Raw genomic sequence first — 22,032 nt, 5'->3', positions numbered from 1 at the left:
GAACTTATAAGCATAATGTGAAAAATCACATCTTCCTTCCCTCTCTTTCTCTGTTCACTAAGGAGCAGTGACTTATCTCTAACCACTCTAGAAAATAAAAAAAAGCAAACAAAAATTCATGTCACTTGTGGGGCATAATAATTTAGAAAACACTTTAGTTACACGGTTGATTTAAAAATTACAAAGGAAGAGTATTTTTTTCTATTAAAATAAATAGGTATAACAGAACATACCTGAAAAAGAACATGTACATGGCAGCTGTGATGCAGAATAAAAGGACCTATAACAAGGAGAAAGTACGTTACTTACAAAAGAACACTGACATCATCATTTGTGTGTCTTAGAAAGCAAAATACCCACTATTAAATCTTGTACCTGAAACAATTAAAAGATGTACGAAGCTAGTCATACACATATCACATTCTCTACCTTTCAAATAAGTCATATCAAGGCAATAATAAGTCTGTATATTTACACACACATATAAATAAATAAAATTATAAACATTATACAATATGTATGTGTGTACATATATATATATAACACTATATATATATATATGTGTGTGTGTGTGTGTATATAGGCTGGGTAGAGGGTAACAGGGTTCAAAAAGGAATAGCCTATTTAAAAAATTATATCTAAGAATTCCTCAAGAAGCAAGTAACCTAAGAACAGAGACAATGGCTTTTAAATAGTGAAGTCAGCAGAAAAATCATAAAGCTTATTAACTATTATATCAAGATGACCAGACTTTTAAAATATAAAACACAGTCCAGTTGTCAACCAATTGTAATCAATAAGAAAAGCTCCTAAAAATATAATCATCCTGTATGGGATATAGACTTCCTATAAAAAAATAAATTCCTCTAAAAGCAAGCATCAGAACACACAATAAATCTGGATTAAAGAAGCTTCCCTAGAACACGTCATATGAAAGACAAAGTATATTACTAAGATGTATATGGAAAGAATCCAAACCCAAGTCCTTACCAAAAGCTTAGTTATGCCAACAAAGTGGATCTCCATAAAATTGTTTTAAATCAGTAAAACGGAAGTTGTAAACTGTGTTCTTATGTTAACAATAAGAGTGTAAATTAAACACAAGGATTGTCAATGGCCTCACATCATAGACAAAAGAACAATCTTCAACTATTAAAAACTGACCACAAGGAACCATGAAAACAAAAATGGTACAAAATAGTGTTTAGCTATTTCCAACACAATTTCTAGTTGACTTAAGGAAAGTATAATAGTTTTGCTATTACAAATTGAGCTTGATAGGTTTGCCACCTTGGCTTAAGATAAGCATTATAAATACAATCTGAATGACTTAGAAATATATAAACCTACCAACCCAAAAGAGGATGGGCATCATACTCCCTGGCTTCAAACTACATTTCAAAGCTGTAGTAATCAAAACAGTATGGTATTGGCATATAAACAGAATAGAGAATGATACAGAATAAAAGAGCCCAGAAATAAACCCATGCATACAAGGTCAATTGATTTATGATAAAGGAGCCATGAATATACAATGGGGATAGAACAGTCTCTTCAAAAAATGGTACTGGGAAAATAGGATGGCCACATGCAGAAGAATGAAATTGGACTACTATCTTACAGCACACACAAAAATTAACTCAAAATGGATTAAAGGCTTGAATGTAAGGCCTGAAACCATAAAACTCCTAGAAGAAAACACAGTTGGTAAGCATAGGTCATGGTGATTTTTTAAAATCTTACACCAAAAGCAAAAGGAACAAAAGCAAAAATAAAGTGCAATATCAAATTAAAAAGCTCTACACAGCAAAGGAAACCATCAACAAGATGAAAAGGCAACCTACTGAATGGGAGAAAATAATTACAAATGACATATCGGATAAGAGGCTAATATCCAAAATATATAAAGAACTCATACAACTCAACAGCAAAAGAACAAACATTCTGATTTTAAAATGGGCAGAAGATCTAAATTCTTCCAAAGAAGACATATGATGGCCAACGGGTTCATGAAAAGATGCTCAGAATCAGGGAAATGCAAATTGAAACCGCAATGAAATATCACCTCACACTTGTTAGAATGGCTATTACCAAAGAGACTAGAAATAACAAGTGTTGGTGAGGATATGGAGAAAAGGGAACCCTTGTGCACTGTTGGTGGGAATGTAACTTGGTGCAGCCACTATGGAAAACAGTATGGAGGCTCCTCAAAAAAGTAAAAATAGAACTACCATATGATCCAGCAATTCCACTTCTGAGTATTTATCCAAAGAATTCAATGAAAACACTAACTCAAAAAGATACGTGAAGCATTATTTACAGTAGCCAAGATATGGAAACAACCTAAGTGTCCGTCAATGGATGAATGAATAAATAAATTGTGGTGCACACACACACACACACACACACACACACACAGACAGAGAGAGAGAGAGAGAGAGAGAGAGAGAGAGAAGGGGAATATTATTCAGCCATAAAAAGGAGTGAAATCTTGCCATTTGCAACAACATGGATGAACCTCGAGGGTACTAAACTGACTTATTTTATTCAGTCAGAGAAAGACAAATACCATACAATATCTCTGATATGTGGAAGGTGAAGAAGGAGGAAGAAGAGAGAAGGGATAAGGCAGAAAGAAGGAAGAAGGAGAAAAAGAAACCAAACTCACAGATACAAAGAACAGAGTAGTGGTTGCAGGCAGCAGGGGAGTGATGGATAGGAGAAATGGGGGAGCTGCATGTTTTTTTAGTTTAAATAAACTGAATTTTTAAAAAAAGGATGGGTATCAATTACAATAAAACAAATATTACTTTTATTAATTTCTTATATAAAATATATAAAATCTTTCTTAATATACAAAGTATATAAAATCTAATAGGGACTTCCCTCGTGGAGCAGTGGTTAAGAATCCACCAGCCAATGCAGGGGACATGGGTTCAATCCCTGGTCCAGGAAGACCCCAAGTGCTGAAGAGCAGCTAAGCCCATGAGCCACAACTACTGAGCCTGCGCTCTAGAGCCCGTGAGCCACAATTACGGAAACCCGAGTGCCACAACTACTGAAGCCCACATGCCTAGAGCCCATGCTCCCAACAAGAGAAGCCATTGCAATGAGAAGCCCATGCACTGCAATGAAGAGTAGCCCCTGCTCGCCACAACTAGAGAAAGCCCGCGTGCAGCAACAAAGACCCAACACAACTATAAATAAATAAATTTTTAAAAATCTAATAAACATGCACACACTCTCCTCCTCTCCTCTCTCCTTCTTTTCCTCTCCCATTCTCTCGCGCCTTCAAAAATACCCTATCCATGATGCATAAGGTTCATATCACTATTTTGAAAATGTAACTTAAAGTATGAGGAATAATTTTCATTTATTGACTAATCAATTATAAAGTCCAAGTGAGTTTGTTTACTGGCTATAATTTGCCAGCCAATGCTCCAGATCACAAAACTCAGTTTTTATTTTCCTCTCCTTGTATCCCCTTTGGGCAATGCCAACCTTCCCAATTTTTCAATGTTTCATTCTTTCTCTGCACTAGTCATTATTCCCCTCGCAGCCTCCACTCACAAACCTCTCTAGAAGTGTCCCAAAAATCTTTCCCACACTCTCTACTTTCTCCAAAGAAAACTCCAAAGTCCCTTTCCCTCAAAATGTTGCTATGCTCTATCCTCATATGCGAAACCTATCTGTGCTTATATTAAACTAACGGTTATCTTTACAAATAATACCTTTGAAACTGGGAAAGAGCATAATGTTTAAAAACTCAAGCTCTAGAATAAGGCAAATACAGGTTTGAATCTAATTTTATGTGACTTCTGATGCTTTATATAATTTCCCTAAGCCTTAGATCCCTTATCACTAAAGTGAGTATATTACCTCACTTTGAATTGTTGGGAAGATTAAATGAGACGATGCTGCAAAGTGTCAGGCATTCGGCAGATTGTTTTTATTTTGTTTTGTCATTCATGGAAGTGATCTAGATATAAAAACCTCATCCAGAGATAGAAGCTTGGAAAAAAGTTTGTTTTTAAACAGGTAGACCTTTTGAAATCTCTCAAATTACCAATATTTGGAGCTCACCTCTTTCATAGAGTGGAGATTTAAGATATGAAAATCTGTGCAAGCAGGGGGAAACATGTAAGGAATATTAAAGTACAATTGATCAATTCATTCAAGAAATATTTACTGAACACATACTATGTGCCAGACACTATTCTAAAACTTACAACAGTATACAAAATGGACAAAGTCCTTGCCCTCCTGGAACTTATCTTCTAGTGAGGTAAGAGAAGATATTGAAATAGTATGTCAGACAGTGATGAGTTTTGGAGCAAAACAAAGCAGGATAAGGAAATAAAATGTAGGCGAGTAGGGGTGGTTGTTTTATACAAAGTGATCAAGGAAGCACAGACTTGTTAGTAGAGACACTGAGGAGATAAGGGATAAACGAGAGGACCATATCAACAGAACCAATGGAAAATTTTTGAATTTTATTCAGAAAGATGGTCAGTATTATGTCAAAGATGCTAAAGAAAGGATTTCATTTTTAGTAACATACACTTTTCAAAGTTTTTTAAATTAATTATGCTAATTTCTTAAACACTGTAACTTCAACAGAGTGTTTTTCCAAATAAATGTAAATCTGCAATTAAATAATGAAGAAGATTTTCTCTGTGTTTCAAATTATAGAATTTTAGAGCTAAAAGGACCTTCAGGTAATATATTTTTTCATATTAGGAAACTTAGATCCTTAGAAGGTAAGTGATATATCCATGTTCTACCCTGTTAGTTGTATCTTGCACTTCCTCTATTAAACAAATATTGGTCAAATGTTTACTCTGTACCTGCTCCATAAAGAAGATATTTAAATACAATTCTAACCCTTAAGGAACTTACAGAATACTGCCCCATAGTCTAATTCTGTAGCTACTCTTTGTATGTGTGGCTACTTAAAATTTTTTATAGCTTTATTGAGGTATAATTAACATATTTAATGTATACAATTTTGTTAGTTTTGACATAGGTATATATCTTTAAAATCATCAACATAATCAAGATAATGAACATATCTTTATCAATAACATATAGCATTTCCGTATTATTATTTTAATACTTGTAGAATCTGTAGTGATGTCACCTCTCTCATTCCCACTACTGGCCGTTTGTATCCTATTTTCTTGATTAGTCTGAGTATAGACTTATTAACTGTATTGATTTTATCAAAGAATGAGCTTTTGTTTAATTGATTTTCTCTATTTTTCTGTTTTCTACCTCATTGATTTCAATTTAATCTTTACTAATTCCTTTTTTCTGTTTGCTTTGGTTTTTTTTCCCTAGTTTCTTAAAGGTAGGAATTTAGGCCATTGGTTTAAGATTTTTTTCTTTTTCGATATAGATGTACAATGTTATAAATTTCCCCCCTAGATCTGCTGTGTGTCCTAATTTTAATAAGTTGGGAATTCATTTTTGTTCCATTCAAAATACTTTCTAATTTCTGATTTTGCTCCCTTCTATGATCCATGACTTAATTAGAAGTGTGTTATTTGGCTTCCAAATACTTGGGGATTTTCAGCTATCTTTCTGTTGTTACTGACTTATTTATTCTATTATGGTCAGAAAATACTTTATATGTATGACTTGATTATTTCCAGATTTATCCAAACTTACTTTATGTCCCAGAATATGTTCCATATGTTTGGTAAATAGCCCACGTACATTTTTTTTAAAATGTGAATTCAACTGTTGCTGGGCAGAGGGTCAAGCTGCTTGACAATGTTGTTCCAATCTTCTAAATCTTTATTGATTTGTCTACTTGTTCAATCAATTATTGAGAGAAGCTATCAAAATATCCTGCTGTATTTATGGAGGTATCTCCACAATCTCTCCTCACAGTTCTATCAGTTTTTCCTTGGCGTATTTTGAAGCTCTGCTACTAGGGGCATAAACATTTAGAATTACATCTTCCTTACCATGATGAAATTACCTTCTTTATCTCTGATGATAGTCTTTAATCTGAAATCTATTTCATCTGACAGTAACTTCTGATTACTGTTAGTTTTCCATTCTTTTACTTTTAACTGATTTGGTATTTATATTTGAAGTTCACTGCTTCTAGGCATCATATTGCTGTTTCTTGCTTTTGTATCATGTCTGAAAATCTCCACCTCTTCATTTGGCATATTTAGATTGTTTACATTTAATGCGATTATTGGTAAGTTCAGAATTAAATCTATCATCTTGCTATTTATTTTTCTATAGTTTCTTGGTTTTTTTTTTCTTCCTTTCTGCCTTTCTTGAATCAACTCAGTTTTTTTAATGATTCCATCTTCTCTCCATTGTTGGCTTCTTTGTTTAAAGGGTTTATAGTAAACATCTTTAAATTGATACAGTCTCCACTCAAGTGATATTATACCACTAAACATACAATATGGACTGTTACAATAGTATACTTCCATTTCTCCCCCACCCCAACTTCTGTGCTATTGTTGTCACCTAGTATACTTTTATCTATATGATGAAACCAGTATATTTTAAACATTTTTTCTTAAAAATGTATGTCTAAAATAGTTTTGACCTTTGTTTTGAAAGCTATTTTTGCTGGGTATCAATTTCTAGGTTGATGGATCATTTTATTTCAGTATTTGGCTCAATGAGTACCACTTCAAATGTCTTCTTACAATTTGATTATGAGGTGCCTTGGAGTACTCTTCTTCATGTTTCTTTTAAAAGGGTTTCATTAAGTTTCTTGGATCTGTCGGTTTATAATTTCCATCAAATTTGAAATTTTTTCAACCATAATTACATCAAATATATTTTCTTCTCTTTCCCCTTCCCCTTTGGGAACTCCAATTAATATACAGTAGGTCACCTGAAGTTGTCCCACAACTCACTAACGCTCTCTTTATTTTGTAAAAAAAATATTCTCTTTATTCTGTGCTTCATTTTGGATCATTTCTATTATTAGGTCTTCAAGTTCACTAATATTTTCTTCTGTAATATATATGTCATTAATGCCACCCGGTACATTTTCCATCTTACACACTCTAATTATCATCATTAGAAGTTTGATTTGGATTTTTTCCCCCTGTTTTCCATGTCTCTAACTCTTCTGAAACTATGGAATTCACTTGTAACAACGCTTTTTTAATGTCTTTGCCTGCTAATTCTAACAGCTTTGTCAGTTTTGATTTGGTTTTAACTGACTGATTATCTCCTCATTATGGGTCAAATTTTCTTGCTTCTTATTGCATGCCTTGTAATTTTTATTGGATATCAGACATTCTGAATTTTATCTTGGTGGATGCTGGATATTTTTGTATGCCCATAAATCTTGAGTTTTGTTCTGGGTCACAGTTATTTAGAAACAGTCTGATCCTTTAAGGACTTACTTTCAAGATATTTTAGGAGGGAGTGAAGTAGTGCTCAACTTAGGGCTAATTATTCCCCACTGCTGAGATAAGACCCTTATGTGTACTCTCCCCAATGCCACATGAATCTTGAGATCTTCCAGTCTGGCTGATAGGAACAGACACTATTCCTGCTGCTGCTTGAGTGCCAGCACTCAATTAAGCACCTCTAATCCTTTCAGGTCATTCTTTCTTTGACCTGCGGTATCTTCCTCATGTGCATGCCCTAATCAGTAAACAGCTGAATGCTTTCCTCTCTAGTCTTCGGTGGACTCCATCCAGCATGGCTCCCCTCTCACTCTCCACTCTTGTTTCTTCAACTCAGAAAGTCCTCTAGACTTTGCATGAATGTCTCCTCTTTGATCCAAGCCTGGAAATTTTCTCAAGGCAGTAAGCTAGCATAATCATAGACTCATTTCATTTGTTTCCCATTCTCAGGGATCTCTGCCCTTCAGTGCCTAATTCCAGGATTGGAAAACCATTGTTTTATAAGTTTTGCCCACATTTTGGCTGTTTCAGTTGGAAAGGTAAGGATTACCTTTATTATGTCATAGCCAGAAGCAGAATGTGATTATTTAAATTTAAATTAATTTTAAAAACTAATATTAAATTCAGTTCCTCATCCACACTAGCCATATTTCATGTAATCAACAGCCATATGTGGTAGTGGATACAATAATGGACAAGCAGATACAGAACATCTTCATAATTGCAAAAGGTTCTATTAGACCTGTCTGGCCAGTAAATGACATTTTCACTGTGCATTGTGGTAATGTTATTACACTTATATTCTAACTTTAGCTGTAAATTATACATCTGAACACATCTATTTTTATACTTTACATTTTTATGTCTAAAGCAACACATAAAATAATCATACCACAGTTTACTCATTTGTGGAAACAATACAATGTTATCTATTACATATATTGAAAGCATTAAATGAGATAACATACATAAAGTCTAATAGAGTGACTAGTACATCACAGATGCTCAAGAAATGGTAACTACTGACAAAAAATAATTTCTCTGTAATTCCCTCCCATTTCACAACCATTGCACAATACACTTAAACAGGATAAGTAATTTTGAAATTGCTATTTTCACTTTGATTTTTATTTTTAATTCAAAAAGTAATGAAGGGCATGCTACAACATGAATGAACTTCAGAAGCACTAAGTGAAGGAAGCTAGTTACAAAAGACCACATGTTGTATGATACCATTTATCTGAAATTCTAGAATAGACAAATCTCCTTACAGAAAGTAGAATGATGGATGTCTAGAGCTAGAGGAGTGAGGGGTAATAGGGAGCTTGCTCATGGTATAAGGTTTCTTCAGGGGGCTATGAAAATGTTCCAAAATTAGACTGTATGGATATGTGCACAATTTTGTAAATATACTAAAAACCCATGGAACTGACATTTTGAACTGGTAAATTTTAGAGCATGTAAATTACTTCTCAAAAACACTTAAAACTGGCTTTTTACAAATTAATACATGTACATGATAGAAACACAATGATAATGTGAATGATAAAAATACAATGAAAGGAAAGTTCCCTTCTATCCAGATCTCTGGTATTCTGTATAGAATTTTGTATGTGTGTGCGTACATTTGTACAAAGATACATGCCAAATAAAGACATTGTTTTATACTTTTCTTTTAAATTTTACACACACACGTTTATTTAAACAGTCTATGAATAGAGTGGATGCTACATATATTGAATACTAAAGTATACTTTGTAAACTTGCATACCTATATCTCTGGAGGTAAATTCTTAAAACTGAATTCTCTGTATCAAGGGGTAGGTACATTTTTAATTTTGATACACTCCCATCAATAGTATATCAAAGTAGCCATATCCTTACATGAGCTGTTTCCCTATGTCCACAAAAACTGTGTTTTATCAAACTGTTTTATCCTTGCCAATGTGGTGGATGAAAGAAATGATATATTATAGCTGCATTCTTCTTATGAGTGAAATTGAGCCCCACAGGTTTATAAACCTTTTTGTTTGTTTTTTGGTCAGTTGGTTTAACCACTTTTTCATATCCTTTGTCTATTTTTGGTTTGTGAATCTTTTAGAAACCATTTTTATTTTTTGAAACTGAGTATACTTATGTGAAAACATAGAATTAATTTCATTATTATCTATTTGCACCAAGAATATGGGTGGTTAAATAAAAGTAATCATGTAATGGAAATCTTATAATGTACTAAACCAAAAGAACATTTTAAGCCAAGTGTACAGAAAGTATAACAAATAATGAGAAAGTAAAGTTCATTCAGCTGAAAAATACTGTTTTCTCTGGAATGACTTTTCAGGAAGTGACAGATTTACAATACATGGATTCCTGTTAAAGAGCTTACAAAACTTTCAGGGAAAAACTGTACTATGGTTGTCAGCACTATGTCATGCAGAATTATATGAAAACTATCTCTGTCAACGCTCTAACAAAGAAACAATATCACCATATATGAACACTTTAAAAACCTAAAAATAACCAGAAATATAAAAAATGTGACTACCACCTGGTAAAGAAGGCTGTCTTTACCATCTAAGCCTCAAAATGGTTAAAACACATATCCTGAAGTCATTTTTAAGTCTACTAGAGACCTAAACAGATGGTGCATTTAACTACTTCCTACAACAGAAATCTTCTGCTTTTCTTTAACATACTCAATTAAATGTTCTTTAACCCTGCCCAGTGCCTTTGACCACTCCTGCTTGAATGTGTCCAAAGACAATGATGCTCTTTGCTGCCTGGCCTTCATTACTCATCAAGTCTGTTTCCTCCCCATATTCACTGAGCCCCCTTCCTTCCATTATGCAAATAAATACTGAAATCTTGTCTCTGTTTTCTGGAAAAGAAGCAATAGATTTCTCCTTGCTCCATGTGTACTTCATTCATATTTTAGCCATCTATCCATCCACCCGTTCATAAAAAGTTATCTGGTATCTATGTGTTACTAACACTTTGTGCCTGAGCAAAGTCAAAAGGAAAAAGATACAGAGGTAAATAAGCTCCAGACTATCAAGAGACCACATGATCTTCAAGCAAAACAGAACAAACAAGGAACCACAAGTTCTTACCTTTGTTTATAAATTTATTTCAGTACTTGTTACATTGCCAGTGTGCTAGGGTAACAAAACTAGATAATATTGATTCTTGTTGCCCTTATGAGGTCTAGCAGAAATGCAGGCATATTAACAAATCATCCCAATACAACATGCTAGGACAGAATATTTACACCTCACCCTACAAGAGGTAGTCACCAAAACATCTAATTATATTATTATTTTAATTACTCAGTATATATTTAGACAAAGCTTTTTTGGTTGTCTGTATACCTTTATGTCTCCACCAGAAGTTACTTAGAACACAAAGTTCCCAAGAGCAATCTCTATTTCATCTAATTCCATATGTGGACAGATTCTTGATATACTATATAAGGTTTTTGATAATAATGTTAATTTCTATTTATAGCAACCATCTTTCAAAAAACTAAATTGTACTCCCATTCGTATACTTTGTAAAGGCTGAACTTTAGACTCTATAAGCATTTTCAACTTTTCTGAAAACACAGACCATTACGTAGCCTCTTGGGGAAGTCATTCTCACTGGACCAATAAGTATTACACAATTTGCAATGTATATATTTTGCTTTGAACACACAACAGATCATTATCATAATATTAATTTGCTTTTAAAAATGCATCGTTTTTGAGCAGTGGGATTCTTAAGTTAAACTATGCATTGTTTTATAATTTTTAAAAATCCTTATGCAATTCTAATCTCACATAATATACAGTACATCTTTATAATCTGTCCCTTTGTTTTGGATTAGCAGTTTTGCTTACTGAGTTTTTTTTTTTTAAGTTTCCCTTCCTTGACAAAACAAATACAGGAAAAGTACAAAACACCTTATGGGGAATTTAGGGCCACAAACACCAGGCTATTAGTAAGGAAAAAGTCTGAGGTCTCCAGATTAAGACTATAAACTTGATCAAGTCACTTCCATTCTTTGAGCCTTAAGCTTTTTATCTTTAAGAGAAGTTAGATCAATCTCTAGGATCCTTCAGAACTCTAAAATTCTGCGATTCCATGAGTCAAACTTTTTCAGTGTACAACAAAATTATTTCAAAGCAAACTGTCACTAATATATAATGAGACAAATCTCAAGAGTATATGTATATACTCTCATATGTATAAGCAAATGAGAGCATTTTCTCTGACTGAATTGAATGCGAGGAATTATATTAAATACATCAACAACTTGGTCCTAGTCTCTTCCTTGCACTGCTCATTGTTCTTGATTTATACCTTCAAGGTCAGCAAACAAAGTCTGGCAATATATTAACCTTGAAATTTTCCAGTTGTAGAAACAGCTATGTTAGATAGTGGCTGGGAAGTACAGCTTATATGATGTCCTGTCCTTTTATGGTTAGTAGGTAAGCTGTATTTTGTCTTCCATAAAAGTGAAAGGATTTAAAGTATAAAACTATAGAAAATTTCAGTATGTAGTAATATAACCTGTAAATTACATTCCTTATTACAACACAATTCTAATTCTGCTGGCAAATTAAAAAAAAAAAATCACAGCTTTAAATTACAACTCACTATTTAAAGGACTACAGATAAGGGTTTACACATGAAAAGAAATCAGTCTTTATTAAAAATTTAAAAGAAAATTTAATGGTCAAGTGAAAATCACCATGTGAATTCATTCATGGAACAAAATACTCACTGAAGTATGTTCTCTGAACTGGAACTATAAAAACCAACTAGACATTATCACCAAACACACACAGCACTTTATTTACATCTCTCTTATTATCATGTAAAGGAAATGCAGTTATTGGAAGTAAAGGTTGTCCAATGACTTATATTTAAAAGTTATCGAGATATTCAGCTGCTTCTTTTCTTTCCCATAGCCATCTCTCTATTTTATGGTCAATTAATTGGTCATTAAAAGTCATTAAAAATGCAAATCAAAACAAACAAGAAAGGAAATGAATATGTAAAGGAAGAGCAAGGAGCCAAAAAGAAACCATAGGAGAGTTTAAAGTCAAAGGTAAATCAAAAAAATAAAAAGGGCCAGAGAACATAGAGAAAGAGGAAAGTAGAGGATTAAACTAGATAATGAACTACTATTGACTAACACTGCCAGGCACTGTATATTTTTAAAAATATTACCACTAATCGTATAATAGCTCTTCAACGTAGGTTTTTAATCACTTCCATTTTAAAGATGAGGCAATTGGACTCAGAAGGTAAGTTACTCGCTTAAAATCACAAAATATTTAAGTGGCTGAACTAAGACTCAGAGCTAGGACTACCTGATTTCAAATTCAAGGCTTTCAATTATATCCCTCTGCCTCTAGAAAATTTTTACTGATGTTGATTTAGTAGCTACTGTGTTTCCAAGGTAGGGATAATCCCCATAATGCTTCCTATACATATATATGTATATTTTTAGTAAGTGTCATTTTAAAAAAAGAAAGGAGTGAGGCAAAATCTTTCAGAGTTCAGTATAATAATTAAAATAATAGTGTAACAATAATATCAACTGCTGCTGTTACTGAATGCTCACTATATGTCACATGCTGTATTCAGTGCTTGACATACATCACTTTACATGATCCTCAAAATAGTCTTGTAATGTAGGGGTTATTATCCCCACTTCAGAGAAGAGGTTTAGAGAGACACAGACAATAATGGGATTGAGCCAGGTTTGGTAACCAGCTGTGATTCCAAAGCCCATGAGCTGTCATGGATTTCTCTCAAAGATTTCTTTAAAAACTCCCATTAAAGAATTACAGCTTTAACAAATTTCATTCAATTTAATCATGATAAAATAGTAGATAAAATAGTGGGCTAAGATACAGTCTCTGAAATGCAAATCAAAACTACAATGAGGTATCACCTCACATTGGTCAGAATGTCCATCATTTAAAAGTCTACCAATAATAAATGCTGGAGAAGGTGTGGAGAAAAAGGAACCCTCCTACACTGTTAGTGGGAATGTAAATTGGTACGGCCACTATGGAAAACAGTATGGGGGTTCCTTAAAGAACTAAAAATAGAGTTGCCATATGATCCAGCAATCCCACTCCTGGGCATATATCCAGAGAACACTATAATTCGAAAAGACACATGCACCCCAATGTTCACTGCAGCACTAATTACTATAGCCAAGACATGGAAGCAACCTAAATGTCCATTGACAGATGAATGGATAAAGAAGATGTGGTACATATACACAATGGAATATTACTCAGCCATAAAAGAATGGAACACTGCCATTTGCAGCAACATGGATGGACCTAGAGATTATCATACTAAGTGAAGTAAGTCAGAAGGAGAAAGACAAATATCATATGATATCACCTATATGTGGAATCTAAAATATGATACAAATGAACTTATTTACAAAACAAAAAGAGACTCACAGACATAGAAAACAAAACTTACGGTTACCAAAGGGGAAAGGAGGTAGGGGAGGGATAAATTAGAAGTTTGGGATTAGCAGATTAAAACTACTATATATAAAATAGATAAACAACAAAGTCTTACTGTATAGGACAGGGAACTATATTCAATATCCTGTAATAAACCATAATGGAAAAGAATATAATATATATATATAATATATATATAAACATGTATATGTATAACTGAATCACTTTGCTGTATGCCAGAAACTAACACAATATTGTAAATCAGCTATACATCAATAAAAAATTAAAAAATAAAAAAAGATATAGTCTCTGTGTTAAAGAGCTCACTATGTACATAATGAATCAGATTTAAGAAAAGCAGAGATGAAAAAATTCCATAATCCTCAAAACTTCTATAAAATATTTATTCTAATAAAGAAAAACAGATCTAAGAAACACATTTTTTAAATTTTGAAAATAAGCCACCTAAATATTGCAATCAAAAACTTAAAAAACCTTACATGTTTACATATTAAGTGAGAAGAGAAAAAAGTTACACGAGCCAGTTTTCTAATATGTTTACATTAACTATGTAAGGGACCATTCTTTACCCTAATGCTGCCAAACATCTTACTTTCGCAATTCAGAAAACAAAACAAAAATACCTCCCATGTCATTCAGCACACGGAGGATAGAGAAAGGTTTTATATGGACTCAGAGCAAAAAGTTAAAGCTGAAAAAACATTGTGCTTTCAGCAGGGCAAAGTAGACGGGTCGCCTAAGTGAAACCTCATTATTATAAGTAGACAACTTGTAGTACGTTAGTTATTTTCATACAAAGGGTGGTATTCCCATTAACCTCAAATAAGAACCAGGCTTAGGGTGACATTATGTTTTTCCCTCAGAGACACTACAAAAATAAATAAGAGCTTCCAGATTACTTCAGAGAGGTCACAGCAGGGCCACATGCAAACAGCACATGGCAGCGCTGCAATTCAGATTTTTGTCATTTGATGAAGGTAAGAAAGACCATTAGCGTGAGGGTTATTGTAATTCTGACTAAGGTGGCCAGTAAGACAGCATTCACTGCTTCACCAAACCACACTGTGCTGTAGGCAAAACGCAAACAGCTGCCCTCCAGCTGAGTTCCACATGTTTGAGGTGTCCACTGAGGACTAACTCAATCCCAATACATAATCCACAACAAAACAGTCATCAACAGTAAGTAGTCGGATATATATATATTCTCTTTACGGTTGTTTGAAACACAGCATATGTATCGATATCTATTCACGCATGTACTGTAAAACGGAATGATAGTTTTCCCAAATGGTGTGCCGTGTGCCCGCACTCAAGTCATCTGCCAGTTCTTTGGGCACATGCTCATTCTGGAATTCATTTGAGAAAATACCTCCGTGATTAGGCATGGCTTTGCTCATATCTGCCTTGGTTCTCACTATTTCTATCCAGCTGCAGATTCCTCTCTGCATACTCAGTTCCCACTGACTACCATTTCTTCAGGCAGGAAAGGTTCAGAACTAAACTTTTTTTCTAACGAGCATTTTAAAAAGGCTTAAAGCACAATGAAAGTGGGCATTACAAAAAAAACAGGAGGGTGGGAGGAGTGCATGAATTCTAAATCAGATGAACTGTGGAAGACTTTTCAATCACCTGCTCCAAACTTATTCCACACAAAAGATTTTTTCCTTTTGCGCTTCCCCAGCTTATTACATCAAAGCAACACAACAGATCAAGGTCTCTCAGCTGTGCTGGGTAACCTTAAGAAATCTTCTGTGCTTTTTTTTCCTCCCCAGTTAGCAAGACAGATTCAGTATCCAGTTTATCACTAACAAACATAATGATATTGAGATACACAGTTTTTCAAAATACCTTCAGAAGTTACTTTAACAGTATATAGATAAGAGAACGATAAAAGAATTAAAAATCACTACTGATTTTTTTAAAATCCAAAGTCATCTTTGTTCAACAGCTAATGGGTCTAGGGCAATGAGAAAAACTTAAGAGCTTATCAAATCTTGCTCCAACAATAAAAATGAATTAAAAATAAACACAGATAAAAAACCTAGGGGACTTCCCTGGTGGCACAGTGCTTAAGAATCCACCTGCCAATGCAGGGGACATGGATTCGATCGCTGGTCCGGGAAGTTCCCACATGCTGCGAAACAACTAAGCCCATGCGCCACAACTACTGAGCCTGCGCTCTAGAGCCCTGAGCCACAACTACTAAGCCCATGTGCCACAACTGCTGAAGCCTGCGCGCCTAGAGCCCATGCTCTGCAACAAGAGAAGCCACCGCAATGAGAAGCCTGTGCACCGCAACGAAGAGTAGCCCCCGCTTGCCGCAACTAGAGAAAGCCCACGCGCAGCAACGAAGACCCAATGCAGCCAAAAAAAATAAAAATAAAATAAAAAACCTACTGCAACTGTAAAATCAAGTTTATATCCAGTATTAGCTATTAGTTACAGATTCCAAAATGATTAAAGAGAAGAGATTTATAGACTGGAGGTTATATCTATCATGGAAAACTCTCTTCTGCTTTGTATTCTAGTTGCATGTGGTCAAGAGCTTGTAGGAAATCTGTGTACAGCCAGTTTTAAGGATGCATCTGGACCATATGACCTAAAATGCAGGCAGGCAGGCAGTCTATCTAAAAGTCAAAACCAGAATTTTACGCACTGATATCTAGAAATGTTTGTACAAACTCTTCATCCATTAAAAGCACATTATTCTTACACTGCTAATGTGAAAATTTTGTTTGGATGGATGGATGGAGAGAGAGAGAGATTTTGGTTTATACGTATAACTCCTCTTCGGAATCCTCTTACCAAAGGATAGTATTCCATGAACCTTCTAAATAAACTCAAAATAATGTACCTGCAAATCTGAGTACAGTTTGTACTTGTAGAAACCTCCACCTTGTTTTTTATTTCTCTCCAACTTATTTACTTTTTCGTAACGCCTGCATCTAAGAGAACTAGGAAGCTTCAGAATGAAGAATGTGATCCTCACATGTACTTTAGTTTCTCAATTATGTTCACAAGCTGATAATCATCTACTCTTATAGAAATTGTCATGAAAGGAAATATAAGTTTTGTTTTTTCTTCTCAATTTTTTTTTCTCCAAAAGATGTCATTAAAAGACATGGGAAGAAATGAACAAAGGTTTTCTTAAGCTTTCTCATAATAGCATTCTTAATGTTCCCACAGTCTTTGCTAGTAGCAATTAGCCCAGCTGCAGAGTTTTAGCTTACTTCTCCAGTATTACTTTATGAACATATCATATATATTCATTTTTATTTACGAATACCAACAACATAAATGTATACTTACTCTAGGTTATATTCCAAAGCGGTATCTTGAAAATGCAGGTTATTGGGCATACAGACATATGGGACATAGATCTCATGGTTAAGAAAAAAAGAAACATTCATTTTATTCATTCATTTAAATCATAGCCTTAAGTTTTTCTTTCATCTGACTCTCAGGTTTTTCAAGTGGTTTTTTTTTTTTTTTTTTCCGGTACGCGGGCCTCTCATTGTTGTGGCCTCTCCCGTTGCGGTGCACAGGCTCCGGACGCGCAGGCTCTGCGGCCATGGCTCACAGGCCCAGCCGCCCCGTGGCATGTGGGATCTTCCCGAACCGGGGCACGAACCCATATCCCCTGCATCTGCAGGCGGACCCTCAACCACTGCGTCAAGTGGCTATTTTTAAAGGTATCCTACAGTTTAGAAAGTTAGAGACTTCTCTGAATAAAATTCTATCAATCACAGCATATACAAAAATCTCCCTGGCATATTTCTAAAACACCTTGTCTAAATAGCATTGTTGTCTCCGCCCACAAAGTTAGAATGAGATGAATAAGCAGTGTATCAGCAGAGTAAAGCAACTCAATATTGTCATGCTGGGAAGATGGTTAGGAGGGAAACAGAGTAGTATCCTCAAAAATAAGTCCTCACAACACCCAAAGCACTTTGAAACTGATATGACTTGGCCATCTCAGTCTTCAAAATTTAATTAGTAACAATAAACCGCACCAGTTGGGAGCAGAAGCTGAAAAGCTATGAAGAGCATTTCCAAACATAATTTTCTTAGTGTATTAAATACAGGGCATGGCAAAAATGAGGCATGTGTGTATGTTAGCCAAATTTCTCACATGGAAATTCTGTCTATAACAACAAACAGTCTGATTAATACTTTAATAGGAAAGCCCCCTAAGGAAAGCAGGTGGCTCCTGGTATACACAGTCTCAGTGTCTGAATTATTCTAAGTACACATTCCTTCATCTTAATCAAGCGAGGAGCCAAAGTACAGACTGGCATTTGTGGAAGTATGATTTCATCTTTGTAAAGGAAAGAGGGTAAAATGACCAGTTTTTAGTGAAAAGTAAATATTAAAATATTGGTAATTACTCTGCTTCAAAAATTTCATTAGAACTAGACTTTTACATACAGTGAGACTCACCTGAACAATACATTTTGCAATTAAATATACTCAGTACTTTATAGTATAGTATGAATGACTAGAAGAAAACTTTTCCCCTTTATCTATAATAATAGGGTGACATGTGAATTTATTTTGGATTGTTATGCCAACCAAACTAGAAATCAGAGCAGTTTATTTTTTTTCAACTAAATTTAATACAAAACTATTGCCTATTTCATTTCTGCATACATAAGAAAATAAAACGGATGGTTAATCTTCAAAAGTTAAGTGATCTCTACCCAAGTAACTGTAGACCATTCTTAGTTATTAATAATTTCCAGTACTCAAACGGGTGCCATTGACATTTTAATCTACCTCCAAGTTGTAGCTCTAATGAGACTCATATCAATGCATTTAAATATTTCTAATGTCTTATTTGAACTGTTATTTAAATAATTTTGAATATATATTAGACAAGAATCCCACTGTTTTGCTTTAATAAAGTATTCACATGTAATCTATGTGAATGACAACTTGCAAATTTTATAGCCCTGTGAGTAGACAACAGGCCATCTTGGAAGGCTCCACAGAATCACCATGAGTCACTGGTGGAGGATAAGATTCAGGCATTATCACCAATTAAGGAAAGAGTACTAAATCAATATCAATAAGTGTATTCATTTTTCAGATTATCTAGGTAACAGAGAGCAGATGTTGAAGAAACAGGGCCCAAGCGAGCTAAGTCTGATGAGATGAAGAATTATTAGAGAGGACAGGCCCAGAAAGGTGGTACTGAAGTAGACCTTACAGAACCTGAGAGCAATGGAGTTGACGATGTGATGGGCATGGCAAAAGGTTGCTGAAAATAACCGTATCCTACTTCACACATTTGCCTACAGCTAGTATTAGCTGGCCTAATCACTTCAGGCCCAGACAAGTCTCAAAGATCAAATGGACACCATTTAAGTCACTCACTCAAACCAAATCTCAGAGTCTCTCACCCTTGGCACTAGTAATATTTGAGGATGGATAATTCTTTGTTGTCGGAGGTGGGGAGGTGGGAGACTGTCCTGTGCACTGTGGATATTTAGCAACATCTCTGGCCTTTACTCAATAGATGACATTAGCAACCCCCCATCACCAGGGAGGAAAATCAAAGATGTCTCCAAACATTGCCAAGTACCTCTTGGAGGGTGTATAAAATTGCCCTCAGGTGATACGACTGACCTAGAGGAAACCTAGAGATACTTTATTTGGACCACTCATTCAATCCTAAGCACTTATAAAACCCTAAGAACTATGTAATCTACCCCTTCTCTGTGACAAGAATTCCTTTCTGTAATGACCATAATAGATCACTGTACAATGCTTAAGAATCTCCAAGAATGAGAAACTCTCAACTTTACCAGGCAACCAAATCCATTTTTTGGACAGTTCTACTTGAAAGTTCTTCCTCACTATTGCAATGAAATCTGCCTTTCTCTAAATTATACTTGTAATTCCTAGTTCCATAGAAAACGAATCCTTCTTCTACAAAACCAGTCCTTCAAATATAAGATGATAACCTCTATTCCTTGATCGCTTTGTAGGTTAGAACTAAAAGGGACACACAAATAATCTCAATCAACATTTTAGGTACCCAAAGGTCAAGGAGTCACCCAAGCCATCCCACGGAGGTAGAAACTCCCAGCTCGACAGGTCTAGCCCTGGATCATATAAGCATTTATAGCAACATTTATAAACCCGTTTGTTTTTTCATTTAAACTTTCATATCCTCAAAAATTTCACCTATAACTTATAGAATAACTTTTTACTTTTCTAATTACTTCCTTTTCATTTAAATAGTCAATTTCTGATAAATATGGTTGTTAATTAAAAAAAAAAATCTACTTCCTCACTGGTGTGGAGTAACTGATATGCCTCCTTCAATACACTGACAGACTTTTCATTTTGCTGTTTTACTATATTCATTGCTTTCTTAAATATGTTAGCCCTTACTTTTATGTAATTTTATTTTTTTGTGTAATTGATGCTCTGAATTTGAGGTTTCTTAGTTCTAGAACATGTTTTTAAAGTACCTGAAAAAATCGAAGCATACAAACTCTCCATTTAGAAAATATATTCCAGAAATGGCTTAAGGCAAAAATATTTTTATAAGACCTTAAGTCATTTGTGTTTTAACTGCATAATTAATTAACCTCACATATCCCATACTCAGCCAGCCAACAAGTCTAATTACCTAAAATGGTGGTTTTGTTTTTTAAGCCAAGAAACTCTTTGTTCAAACAAAATCAAACCTACAAAAACTGTAAGTAAAATAAATGAACGTTGAAATGCTCTGCCTGAGGTACTGCTTTGTCTTCCATACCACGCTACATAGTAGTTCCTGGGAAGCTCTGCAAAACTCTGGAAATATGTGAAGAATATGTTAGAAAACACTACCTTGGCACATAGTAGAGAGGAAAAAAAAAAGCTCAGAGACTGGAAAGAGAGATGCCACAACTACCATGCACTTGATTTGAAGAAGAACATCTCAGGTCCTCTCTCAAAGTAAGCGTGTTTCTTAGTTTACATACCATTCTAACAATATAAGTTTAGTGGTTTTCAAAAATATAGTAGCAAATTCAACATAGGAAAGAAAGGGAAGAGAGGGGATACTAGAGGGAGGAATAAAAATAACAATGAAATAATAAAGCAAAAGAAAAAAATTGGTGAGAAAGATACAAAGTTGGCCACAATGATTTCTCCCACCCCTGTATGCATATCCCCATGCAATCGACTTTGCTGCTCTGCTCATTAGAGTTCGACAGAGATGGAAACTAGTTCCTCCTCCATCCCTGGGTTAGCCCTATGATTTGCTTTGACCAACAGAATGTGGCAAAAGTGACACTGTGTGACTCCACTCTCAACTCTTGGAACCTTGAGACCTTTACATAAAGAAGCCCAAGCTTGTCAACTTGAAGATGAGAGACCAGGAAGAGAGAGACGCAAACGACTAGCTCAACATCATCTCAGACTATGAAGCCCCAATCAAGGCACCAGAAGATGGTAGTTGTGTAAGTGATCCCAAGAGAGACCTGTAGAAGAACTGTCCAGCTAAGCCCAAACTAAACTCCCGCTGCACAGATTCATAAGCAAATGAAGTTGCTGACATTTTAAAGCCACTACGTTTGGGAGTGGCTCATTACACTGCAATAGGTAACAATAGGTAACCAAAATCAAAATTAATAGTCAACTGGAGATCATCTAGTGTAGACTAAGAGCTCTACACTATTTGATAGGTCCTAAATGAATAAATATGATATTATAAAATAGTTCATATTAATAATGAATTACATTGTTTAATATAGCCTAAGAAAGAGATATAAGGGACACCTTTTAGAAACAATTGAATCTAAAATAATGTAAAATATTTTAATGAATCCAAAACTTGGAGAAAACTTGGGGTTTTGTATGACCAAATAACAATGGATTCTATTGGTCTTAGACATACAATAGAAGTTATAATAGGTAATAGAACAAAATGCTTTAGCATCTATATTTCTGTATCTATCCCAACAGCATTGAATAGAAAGTCAATTATGGATATATGAAACCTAGAACATACTTCTTAATGACCTTATAAAGACGCATATTTTGGCTGCTAACACCTTTTTATCCAATACTTTATTCAAAACGTTGTCTGAAAAATATCTTATCACTAATCAGTTGTTATAACAGCAGAAATTCTGCAT

The 22,032-nt window shown here is 34.6% G+C and overlaps 1 protein-coding gene across 3 annotated transcripts in view; it reads right to left on the bottom strand.

Annotated features, from left to right (window-relative positions):
* Window positions 1–22,032, bottom strand: part of TMEM135 (transmembrane protein 135) — a 256,453-nt gene that overhangs the window by 89,167 nt on the left and 145,254 nt on the right. For all 3 annotated transcript variants that reach the window (XM_089915385.1, XM_089915384.1, XM_022594059.3), the window contains one exon: window positions 234–280. In XM_089915385.1, the coding sequence (XP_089771511.1) occupies window positions 234–280 (47 nt within the window). The remainder of the gene's footprint in view (window positions 1–233; window positions 281–22,032) is intronic.

The sequence above is a fragment of the Delphinapterus leucas genome, chromosome 7, assembly GCF_059928025.1.
Source record: "Delphinapterus leucas isolate spDelLeu-1000000601 "Yukka" chromosome 7, BTC_Dleu_Yukka2, whole genome shotgun sequence".
Classification (NCBI taxonomy): domain Eukaryota; kingdom Metazoa; phylum Chordata; class Mammalia; order Artiodactyla; family Monodontidae; genus Delphinapterus; species Delphinapterus leucas.
This window is presented reverse-complemented; position numbering and strand designations above follow the sequence as displayed.